Source organism: Denticeps clupeoides, chromosome 19, assembly GCF_900700375.1.
Source record: "Denticeps clupeoides chromosome 19, fDenClu1.1, whole genome shotgun sequence".
NCBI classification, from domain to species: Eukaryota; Metazoa; Chordata; class Actinopteri; order Clupeiformes; family Denticipitidae; genus Denticeps; species Denticeps clupeoides.
Window position 1 is genome coordinate 9,250,515 of NC_041725.1, and position 12,040 is coordinate 9,262,554.

General features: G+C 45.9%; 1 protein-coding gene across 1 annotated transcript; it reads left to right on the plus strand.

Annotated features, from left to right (window-relative positions):
• Positions 1-959: 959 nt before the first annotated feature.
• On the plus strand, positions 960-11,562 carry LOC114769727 (probable G-protein coupled receptor 149). Its single transcript, XM_028963010.1, has 4 exons — positions 960-2,048; positions 3,253-3,436; positions 3,548-3,960; positions 9,035-11,562. The coding sequence occupies exons 1-4, from the start codon at positions 1,179-1,181 to the stop codon at positions 9,665-9,667; spliced, it is 2,100 nt and encodes a 699-aa protein (XP_028818843.1). The 5' UTR covers positions 960-1,178; the 3' UTR covers positions 9,668-11,562.
• The last annotated feature ends 478 nt before the right edge of the window (positions 11,563-12,040 follow it).

Sequence of the window (12,040 nt, forward strand, 5' to 3'; positions counted from 1 at the left end):
AAATCACACAGTGTAAATGGAAGAGGAAGTGCAAATGGCTTAGAGGAAGCAGCAACGCTCTGTCTTCAGTATCTTAAGAGGCTGGTGCGATAATTAACAACTAAAAATACATCTCTCTTTGTACAGTCAATGGGGGACTCGTCCGATGTTCTTCTCACCCTTTCAGTCTTGTAAAGAAGTGTTACTTTCTCGATCCCACAAGCACCACTGTCAGCCTGTCTGTTGCGTAGAGTCGACTGGTGACCCAGACACAAAGTGAAGCTTATTCACTTTCCACCTCAGCAGCTCACAAAGGGAAAGTCTATGCTGTGAGATTCATCCTTTTTTTTTTTTTACTTTTTTAACTATGTTTTGTTCATATTGGCAATAGTGAGAATTGTGAACAGCAATAACAACAACATATATTGGTAGTAGCCTAGTGGGTAACACACTCGCCTATGAACCAGAAGGCCCAGGTTCAAACCCCACTTACTACCATTGTGTCCTTGAGCAAGATACTTAACCCTAAGTTGCTCCAGGGGGACTGTCCCTGTAACTACTGATTGTAAGTCGCCCTGGATAAGAGCGTCTGATAAATGCTGTAAATGTAAATATTTCACATAGAGTATGTCTCAATGGGCTTTGACAGGCCCTACAGTCGACACCCCCCCACACCCACACTTGAACCTTCTGCACACAAGGATCAACTCCACACAAAAAAAGAAGAGAGAAAAAAAACCTTCCTTTGTCCAAGAAGAGAAAAGTCCAAAGTGCAGTGTCCACGTTTGGGGGTACTGGACGGTGCAGATGGGCTGTTCAGTCCAGTGTCGTGTTGTAAATTGCGTGTCCGTTATAATGCTACAGGACTGCGTAAAACGAGCCGACCTGGCAACACGGCGCCCCTCCCTCTCCGTGGGGCGCCAGCTCATTCATGCCTTAGTGGGCTGGGCTCTCTCTCTCTCTCACACACACACACACGCTCTCTCTCTCTCTCTACACACACCGACCACGTCCCCCGCGTGCGCGCGGAGGTCCGGTGCCGCCGAACCCCGGACCGGACAAGACGCGTCTCCTCTGCGTTTTCTTTTCTGTTCCTTAATACGTCCATTTACTACGCATCTCCGACCACGGGAGACGAACGTCGCGGGATCTTATCATGACGTTAAGCCTCGAGTAACTTTGCGCAAAGTTGACCGAGCATGTCCGCGACGCACAGCTCACCTTCGCCGAACCGGAGCCACGTCTTCACGGAGAGCTACGAGCGCGTGGACGCCGCCGACGCGCGGAGGCAAATGAACCTGCTCCTCTTCTGCCTGTGCCTCGCCATCGCCGCCCTCACCTTCGCGGGAGGCGTCTACTCCCTCCTCACCTTGCTGAGGATGAGGAGCAAGACCTCCCTGTGCCTGATCGTGGCCTCGCTGTCCGTGGACGACCTCATCAGCCTGGTCCCCCTGTCCCTCTTCATGTCCCTCCAGTGGAAGAGGGACGAGGCGGGCCGCTCGGGGACCGTCTGCACTTTGTCGGGACTCCTGTACGTTTTCCAAGGGCTCTCCGGCAACATGAAGGCCTGCGTGATCGTCGCCTACGTCTTCTACGTCACCAAGCGTCCCGGGGCGCGCCAGGGCGGCGGGCGGCCGCTGAGGATGCTGTGGGCGGTGGCCGCCGTGTGGTCCCTCAGCCTGGCCCTCAGCGCGCTGCCCCTGTGCGGCGTGGGCCGCTTCTCCCCCACGCCGCTGGGCTGCCTGCCGGAGGGCGGCGGCGCGTACGCGCCGCTCCTGTTCGCCGCGTACTCGCTCTGCTTCTGCGCGCTGCTGGCGTTCTCGGCGCCGCTCGCCTACCGGCTGCTGTGCTGGACGGAGCCGCGGACGCCGCTCTGCCCGAGCTGGGACGGCTCGGTGTCTCTGTCTCGGGACAGCCTGGAGAAAAGTTTGGGGGCGTACAGCGAGTGCGCGACGCCGGCGGAGCGGGACGGCGGCGGGGACGCGCGGCCGTCCGCGGTGCTCTTCGCGCAGAAGCGCTTCTCCGTGATCCTGGCCATGACCCGCGTGGTTCTGTGGATGCCAATGATGGTAAGGCTGGAGAGAAAAAAAAAAAAAGCAAAGTTATTTCATTTCTCGGCCAGAAATAAGTTGCGGAAATCGAATAATTGCGACGTGTCGACATACTTTTTATGATGAGGACGGGAGAACCCAATCACGCGATGGAGGTGAGGCCGTGGGGCAGTGGCGGCCTAGCGGTTAAGGAAGCGGCCCCGTAATCAGAAGGTTGCAGGTTCGAATCCCGAGGTGCCGCTGAGCACACACTGCTCCCCGGGCACCTGTCGTGGCTGCACACTGCTCACCAAGGGTGACGGTTAAAAGCAGAGGACACGTTTCACTGTGTGCTGTGCTGCTGTGTATCACAGTGACAATCCCTTCACTTTTCGAACGTCTGGAAAGGACGTAAAATCGTGGATTGAATTATGACATAATGAAGCCGAACCCAGACCATCAGTACCAACCCCTGGGTTTGTAGAACAGTTTCCCTTCTTCCTTCCGTACATCACGCTGGGCAGTCCTCGACTCACCAGACCACGTGACTGCTCCCCATGGCTCGATATTTTTCAATCGATTCGGTTCGAATTCCGTTTAATTGTGATGTTTGTCATTTCTGCGGACGGGTGGCTGGGCTGAAGCAATAACTCCTGCGTTCAAAGCGCAGTAATTCAGCCCTTGCTGGCCATTGGTTCTGTGGACACGCGATTATACGACGGCCTACAGAATCCTCTCACTAAACGTGAGGCAACAGTTTGCAATCCATTTTTTTTAGATTTCATTGCATGGTTTGAGTAAAGAATACATCAGCTGTGTCACACTAAAATTCATTTCCCAGTACACAATTGCCTTTAACATGTATATTTTTACGTGCACTTTGAATATTGTCAGGACGTTTCTAATTAGGCTACAGTTGGATATAGAATGCAGCGCACTGACAGCACTTTTAATAATTTGATAATCCAACACCGAACCGCGCAGGGCATGCCGGGTAGTGACGGAAGACTGGCTCATAATCAGAAGGTTGCCAGTTCGAATCCCGATCCGCCAAGGTGCCCCTGAACAAAGCACCGTCCCCACACACTGCTCACCAAGGGGGATGGTTAAAAGCAGAGGACACGTTTCGTCGTGTCACCGCGTGCTGTGCTGCAGTGTTTCACAATGACAATCACATCACCTTCAACACTCACTCTCATTCTTTAACGAAATAGTCGTGAAAGCACGCGTGTTGCGCCCACAGGTGCATATCGTGGTGAGCCACGCGGTCCAGGCGCGCAGCTCTTGGACGGAGACGCCCAGCTTCTTCCTGACCCTGCTGTCCGCCGCGGTCACCCCGGTCTTCGTCCTGTCCGAGCGCTGGGTCCACCTGCCGTGCGGCTGCTTCATCAACTGCCGCCGGGACCCGGGCGGGGAGCGGTCCGCTGGTGAGCTCGCTCTTACGTTCTTTACAATCTTATAGAGAGAAAAAGAAGGTAAAAACACGAAAAAATTCCATATTTTCAGAGAATAATTATAATGGGGTTTTTTTTCTACAGTTAACAAACGGAGATTTGAGTTTAAGCTGTCTTTCCAGCAAGGATATGGCGTCTATAAAATCTCCCAGACCAAGTCTCCGTCCACCGAGAAGCCGTCCTACAGCGACCTGTACAGCGGCCCGGCGGCGGGCCCGGCCGGGTTCAGCACCACGGCCAGCGGGGACAGCTCCCCCCAGAGGCGGCCGCTCCTGGAGGCCGAGAGGCCGTCGGGCCTGCCGCAGAGCTCGGCCGAGAACCAGGGCTTCTGCCTGCGGTCCCCGTCCGCGCCTGGCCGGGACGGGGGGGACGTGAACCTCGACTCCTCTTCTGTGTTTGACGGCCCGGAGCGGAGGCTGTCCCACGAGGAGTGTCGCAAGATCGAGCTCACGGACTGGGAGTGGTGCAGGAGCAAGTCGGAAAGGACCCCGAGACAGGTAACGCCCCTCATCTACAGAATCTACAACAGAGTGAATAAAATAGATGTATTCATAGTTGGGGTTCTAGTGAACCAGAATTCATCTCTTCATCGATGGTAACTTAAGCACGTTGTAAGTCGCTCTGGATAAGGGCGTCTGCCTAATGCCGTAAATGTAAATGTCATCAACATATTTTGCCATAATTTAGTCCTTAAGAGGCTTTAAAGTCAAAGTCAATGTCAAGCAGAGCAGAGCTGTCCTTTCATATTTAACTACGGCCTAGTATGGAAACCCATAGTAGACCAGACAACGTGAGAATAGGAAAAGACGCCATTACATTTTAACAGTATTTTTTTAGACGAATATGTTTTTAATGCCTACAATTTGTATGATGACCATAGAACAGCATCATGGACAATTGAAAAGTAACGTTGGTGTACTTTGTGTTCTTTTGATGTAGGCAAGGCCATAGGCAATAAACTTAACTTATTAGATGAAAAGTATTCACTGATCCGGTGGTATTATATTACATTTACAGCATTTATCAGACGCCCTTACAATCAGTAGTTACAGGGACAGTCATCCTGGAGACACTCAAGGTTAAGTGACTTGCTCAGGGACACAGTGGTAGTAAGTGGAGTTTGAACCTGTAATTTTCTGGTCTTCTGGTTTATAAGAAAAAAAACTGACTCACTAGGCTACAACCACCGGTATTTGAATCAAATCTCCTCATACCACAAAAGTAATTTAAGGTGGTTGATTACATCTGAAATTGCACTTATTATGAATTCTCTACACCACTCCTATTTTAAATATTTAATATTTATGCATACAAATATAATAAATGCTCACATTACCCAGTAACTAGCCCCATTACTTATATATGACATTCATCTAACAAGTGGATTTATTCATATTACTCCAACATGATCTATAATTCTGCAGATGTACCCAATCATTTATTAGCTCTGCTAAATTATTTAATCAAGATTCCTATTTTTCTCAATGTATTAAATTAGATCTGGCACTTCTTCTGTGCTCTGAATTCTTTCGTCATCCTAAATGATGAAGGCAAGGACAGTCTGGTCTTTTTCCGACTCAATCACCCTTATTTTTGTAAGTGTGTTCGATTTGGAACATGAAATCTTTACAGCGTGACGCCAACAGTGGCTTAACCTACCTACAGTTTATTTGCACTTCTATCAGGCTGTCACATAGAGGATTAGCACGTTCTACCAAGAGCTTATTGAATAGATCCCCTTCGTCCCTCAACATCATTTACAATTCACAGGCAATGAAGAGCACGGCTAAGATATTGCAACTCCATTTATTTGCCTCCGTATTTAGGCCAGGCTGTATTAAAAATTACATTTGTGTACAGTAAATAGAGAAATGAGCCCAGTCTATAGTGGCTTTTTCGCACTTTCCCGTGCCCTACTTTCACTGTTTGCTTTTTCAGTTGCAGGAAATGATCTGTGGTTTTTGTTTCATTCCATTTAGCACCTGCCTCATTCACAAAGTCTCAAAAGCCAGTGTGCCTTTAAAAAAGTATCGCAGATAAGAGATTAACTAATTATTAGTCTAATTTAAGTTTAAAATATGGGTTTCACGAAGGAGCAGCACTGGATAATAACATATGACAGTCCCTGATTGTTATCGATCCTTCAGACTGTGAAGATGATTTCACGGTTGCAAAGCCCGTGGGTAAAATTGGTCTACGGCAGCTTTAAGCACACAATGCTATTAAAAAAAAAAAAGTGTAATGGGCATTTTGGGGGTTTCGTGTCATTAAGCAAATATTGAATGTCCACAGTGAACTGGTGAGGCTATTTTAACACAGTAGATTTTTTAAGACACATTTTTTTTTGTACTGCAAAACAGTACAAAAAAGTCTTTAAACTGGTTCTGGAGGAAAACATCACACATACAAATGAATTATGTATTGTTTTTTTTATGAATAAAATATATATTGATTGATGTTGCTTCACACACTCTCAATCATGTACTGAATCAAGGCTGAAAATGGCCCATATTAGGTTGAACGATAATGGGCCTCTCCTGTCCATTCGACTCCATGACGGCGAAGCTTAATACACTACTGCTCTTAATGGCCCAGGCAGCATGTGGGCATACCCAGTTGGCCACCTGAACAGACATCTCAGGGCCCACTTCGTTCTTCATTCATTACTATGGGAACACACAAGATAGTTCCCAAACAACAAACAGAGTGGCCTTAAATGAAACAATAACCTTAGTCCTGCAGCATAAAGACCAAAGCAGCTTTCTGAGGCCTTTAGAAGAGAAATTATTTAATAAATGGAGCTGTGGGAATTTTGAGTGAAAAGAGAAGATCTCTACAAGTGCTAAAAGAATTTGCTAATTGAGACTCATGCGCAGAAACAATAGCTTATCATTAATCAGGCACATTTTTCTTAAAAATCAATATAATAGGCTGACCTTTAATCAGTGACATCAGTGAAGCCCTCGGAAAGGTTCAGTTAGCCAGTGGAAAAGACACTGTTGAAGAAGTGGAAATAAAAAATGGTGGCTCTTAATGACAAAGTCTTGAGCTGGGTTTGCCTTTTCCCTTTCCCTTATTCTTTCAGTTATGTGCTTTCCCACATCATATAGACCATTACAATTCATCTGGCCACTGCTGACATGTCTGAATTCCTCAAGGTCAAATGCATTGTTTAATCATCGGCCTTTGGACACATGTTTCTTTGAAGTCTCATCCTACTGGTAAAGTATGTGTGAAATATATATTTTTCCCTGCTTTAATTGGGAAGATAATTGCTGGTCTGCTCCATTTGTATGTAGTGGAATACAGTTGTTGGCCTTTTGCCGCTGACAGAAACTGCTGAGATGGAAGTAATGACCCAAAGGGCGTAAAAAGGCACAGACGATGATGTGTGTATTTCTGTGTGTTGTGCAGGGAGGTGTATGAATGCATCCCTAACATGTGTGTCAAGTAATCGAGTGCTGGAGATACAACAGCCGATGTGGATTCCGGTGCAGTGAGCATTGTCGGCCTCAATGTGGTGTACATTTAACCTCATTGGAAGGAACCAAACACATTTAGACTATTTTCTTTTTTGTGTGTTTATTTTCAACAATAATTAATAATAATTATTATACCAAACGAATTGGAATCGCAAAAGGGAATTCAAGCAAAGGGGACAGCGCATCTCATGATACACAAATGTGCTTGCAGCTCAGAACAATAAGTTCTAGCTGAAATCCCCACAGATCCTGCTCCCTAGTGGTGCCTCTCTGCACCCTGGAGCTCCGGCTGAGGCGGCTTCGTTCAGAGATGCCGCTTCTTTGCCTCTTCACGGGGGACAGCTGAGAAGCCGCGGCGGTTCGGTGAAGCTCTGTTCGGAGAATGCCATCTCGGGTCATGTGCGAGGGAGGAGAGGTCAGGCGCCTCACCGGAGGCTTGTGGGTTTGAAATCCCAGGTTGTATTTGCAGAGGCAGCGCTCAGCCTGGGGGGATGTTACTTAGCCTGAATTAGTCACGGACACAGAAGTCAATTCTAAGCCTGCCCAAGGTCATGCCATATGAGCAAACGTTTGAGTTAGTGCTGGTCAGATGCTTTTCATAAATGAACGGTCCCCGGAAACAAAAATAATGCATGCTTTACAGACGTGGACAAAATGGTTGTCTTGTGTAGGGTGCTGCATTACAAACACCGACACGTTTCCTTTTTTTTAATAAACTTAAATGATGGTGTGGTGCTGTTGAGGCGGGGATCTTTTTCTCTGATGTGGCGTTTCCTCGCAGCCATCACCTCCCAGCAGTCCTGCCTCCCTCGCTCTTCTTCTTCCTATTTTGGTTTCTGGCAGCAGCTGCAGGGCTGTGCGGATGTGTTTATTGCCCTTGTTCCCATTTTTTTTTTAAGCGCTCTTAACACTCACCTGACTACCAAGAGTGAGGTGCCCGTACAAGGCCGCTCTAAAACAACTGCACTATGTCGTGGAGGTGTATCGTGCCAGTACCCTGTTGCTGTTGTGAGGGCTTCACGAGGATCTCGCCTGCACATGGAAGCATTAAAGCTTTGGCCCACTGTTCAAATGTAGCCATTTTTCTCTGAGATTGCAGCATAACCGCGATCAATCTGCGGCGTGCATTTTCAAACGCAGCTGGATGAAGGCACACGCCAAGCTATTGACATCCCACTTCTTTGGTTATTTCACAGTGGCAAGCATATGTGAGGGGGTTTAGGGAGGGGGTAGACAAGAAAGAGACAAGATCATTATCTGTGGCAGAATGAAATGGCTGAATAATTCACACACTTCAGTCAAGTGCGCCGTATCAGTCACAGATTTCACGCCGCTGAACTTCACATCACTTTGAATGGAAGGCAAAATGGCAAAGACAAAAGCACAAAATGATTTCAAATGGCTTTCTTGTCACTGCATATCTGCTACATATTTTGCATAAATGTGGTTCTGGGAATAGAGAAAGGAAACAAAGATCTCTGGACTCTTAATTGTAATGAATAATAAATTATTCCAGCTAAACTTAATAAAACATTAGACTCTTTTACTTTGTACTGTTAACTTCTAGTGGGGTAAACTGCATTGTTATATATTTGTTATACAATTAAAGTGTCATTTTATATTCACAGAAAAAAGGAAAATTTGTAAAATTTTGTTAAGAAACAAGCTCTTTTTTTTGCCTCTTTCTTCTTTTTGTTTTAGATCTACTCGCTCGCTACGTTTTTTTTTCTCATTGTAGAACACGGTGTTCCTGAGTGCAAGTAATGTTTATGGCAGTAATGGCAGCAAAATTGGTTCATTTACATTTACCAGACGCCCTTATCCAGAACGACTTACAATCAGTAGTTACAGGGACAGTCCCCCCCGTAGCAACTTAAGGTTAAGTGTCTTGCTCAGGGACACAATGGTAGTAAGTTGGATTTGAACCTGGCTCCTCTGGTTCATAGGCGAATGTAACCCACTAGGCTACTACCATCTACATATGTTATGTGTCACATATTCTCCCTCTTTCAATTACATTAAGTTTCCTCTTATGTGTCATATTGTTCTAGTTTAGTCCAGCCACTTTTCGTTTGTTCTTCTTTTACAGAGATCCACAGGGGGGTTGGCCATCCCTTTGTGTGCCTTCCAGGGTACTGTGTCCCTCCAAGCTCCCACTGGGAAAACCCTTTCTCTCTCAACCTATGAGGTCAGCAGTGATGGCCTCAAAATCTCCCCCAACGCCAAGAAAGTGGAGGTGTACCGGTCTAAATCAGTGGGCCATGAGCCAAACACAGAAGAACCCAATTCAGATAACACTGGTGAAGGAGGGGGTGGTGGAGGAGTGGTTGGGTGTGTCATCAGCTCAGGGGGTGTTGCAGACACCAATGTAAAAATACACCTGGAGGTGCTGGAGATCTGCGACAACGAGGAAGCCATGGACAGCGTCTCAATTGTGTCCAACATCAGCCAGTCGTCCACACATGCCCGATCGCCCTCGCTTCGCTACTCACGAAGGGAAAATCGATTCGTCTCATGTGACCTGGGGGAGACGGCGTCCTACTCGCTGCTCATCCCTACCAGCAGTCCTGACACGGACAACATCAACATCCATATACCCGACACAGTGGAGGCCCATCGGCAGAACAGCCGGAGGCAGCACCAGGAGAGTGGAGGCTACCGAGAGGAGATCCAGCTTCTCAACGAGGCCTACAGAAGACAAACAGAGAACCAGGATGGTTAAGCAGGACTGAGAAAACATCTAATAATTTGGAAACGAGGACCCACAGATGGAATGCTCAATGGAATGTTAGAAAACTTAGAATGTGAAAGCAGGCTTGTACTAGGCCTGAATAAAATAGCCTAAGAAGTAAACACTTTGAAAAAAAGGGGGAAGGGTGGGAAGACCCACTTTACCAGGACTGTACTCCATAAAACCACATAGTCAAATTGAATAGAGGCCTCTAGATTAATGTCAATTGATGTTCTATGTGGTGCCATTAATGCTCAAGAAAACAAGCCAAAGCAGTTAAAATAAGTCTAAGTGAGAACCCGGAGTTATATGTTCTGGATGTGGAATATCATAGCCTACATGAACTGTAATGTGGAGTGAGAAGTCCATGTAAGTATTCTTGCTGTCGTCCTATTGACAGGAAAATGATCACTGGTGGGTTGAGAGGTTCAGAGGTTTTGAGTTCAGATGAGTTAATGTAGTTTTCAGCAAAAAATACAAAATCTTTCCTGACTGTAGCTCACCCTGTCCATTTTTGTCCATTGTATACAATTCATTATATTAGGTTTTTACCTACCTAAAACATGGTCAGTTCATTCAATGTTAAATGCTGCCAAGGCCATGAAACAAGAACAATGAGGAAGTTGTTGCAAATCCTACCATGACAATAAATCTCTAGTGATTGTTAAGAACACAGGTGAATGGTGCCAGACAAAATTCTATACTGCAATTGCTGCAGCGGGCCAACTAACACCAAATGGTGCAAATTTCACTAGAATTTCTGTAAATAAATGTGTATTAAGTCCAGAAGCACTAAGTATTCCTTTACATTACCGAATAAAGAGGTGCACCACTGGTGCAATTTTCTTTATTCTACATAGTACATTGTACCATGATGCTGCACACCTAATGTTTTGAGAATTGTGGTTTAGGGTCAAAATGAAAGGTACCAAAAAAATCACTTGATGCAAATTAGATAAACATTTAAGTAGTGGCGCTAGGTGACCTTTATTTTCTATGTTTGATAAATGTTTTTTTTTGCATGGCCTCAATATGTAATGCTGCTTAAAAAGCTTGATGAGAAATTGATGCAAATAGTCAGTGCTCAAGAAATTCATGCAGTGCATTCCCTGTAGTTTCTTTTATTCGAACCAACAGCAGTGTTCTTACACTCAACACGTTTCCATGCAGTTTATTCTAGTAACTGTGATCGTTTGACTAAGCCGTTTAATCACACTTCTGCTCTTGTCCCATTATACAAACATGGGACGCAAATCAATTTATTGACTAGTGTATGTCCGACTCCGCCCCTTTTCGGCTTGTTAGAACAGCGCTTGGCTGGTTGACCTATTACATCACAGATCAAAACAAAAGACACACAAATTAGCTGGTGGCAAGCTGGTACCATGCCAAGCAGTGAATTGGACCACTTTACACCTCTTTCATATGTGCTGTAAACCTGACCAGTTTTGCACAATATCCCTTGTGGTTATGTTGTTATGTGAAGGCAGACACAACTCAGCTTCCTCCGTTGCTTCCAGGTCAAAGCACAGAAAGAGAATTGTGGAGCCTGTGCAGGACACCGTTTTGGTCTAATTGCATGTATACGTGATTTTAGTATTAGTATGACTTTGTCGTTTGATTCAGTCTTGTTCCTGTCGGGTCACCACAATAATACTTTGTTTTCTAACACCATCTAAATTGACTGAATGAAGACTTGGTCCACCAAATTTATTAAGAGAATGACAGGGAGCTGCTGTTATCTTTAAGAATGACACACACACTGGACCTGATTTAATGCAACTATAAATCCTAAATACAGACTTACTGTACACGGAGTCTGGGAAAAGGACATCAGAAACATGAAAAGGATGTGTGAGAGTAATAGGCTGCATCAGAAAAAAAAATAGAGACAGCAAACTAGGGACTGAGAAAAATTGGTAGGGCAGAGAACGTAGTTTAGTATGCACATGCAGGTTCACACCATATGGCAGCCTGAATCATCAAAGCAAAATGGGGACATTAGTTGAATCTGAGGGCTCCACTGATTAGTGTTATTACCAAGGTCTGGCTTTGACTCTGAATAGATAAAGGCTCAAGGCGGTGGCAGTCATTGAGAACTGTGTGTGTGTGTGATTGCGACTGTGTATATGTTAATATGTATGTACTTACATGTACAGAGCTGCTCTTTTATATCCCGTTCCCCTGTTGCGGGTCCTGTTTCACATCACAATATTCGTACGGGCTTGTGCGTTCTCCATCAGGCTTCAAACACGCTTGCCCGCCTTTCGAGCTTTTTTCGGCGTTCTCTGTGTTTATGTTTGTTTGTGCTTCTTTGTGCCGTGTGGGTGTGCATGTGTGTCTGTGCATCAGCATACTCTGATG

Bases quoted from the DNA above. Each gene is read 5' to 3' on its own strand.
- LOC114769727 (XM_028963010.1), top strand. From the start codon at position 1,179: ATGTCCGCGACGCACAGCTCACCTTCGCCGAACCGGAGCCACGTCTTC. The intron at 2,049-3,252 runs GTAAGGCTGGAG...TTGCGCCCACAG, and splicing joins TTCTGTGGATGCCAATGATG to GTGCATATCGTGGTGAGCCA. The intron at 3,437-3,547 runs GTGAGCTCGCTC...TTTTTTCTACAG, and splicing joins GGGCGGGGAGCGGTCCGCTG to TTAACAAACGGAGATTTGAG.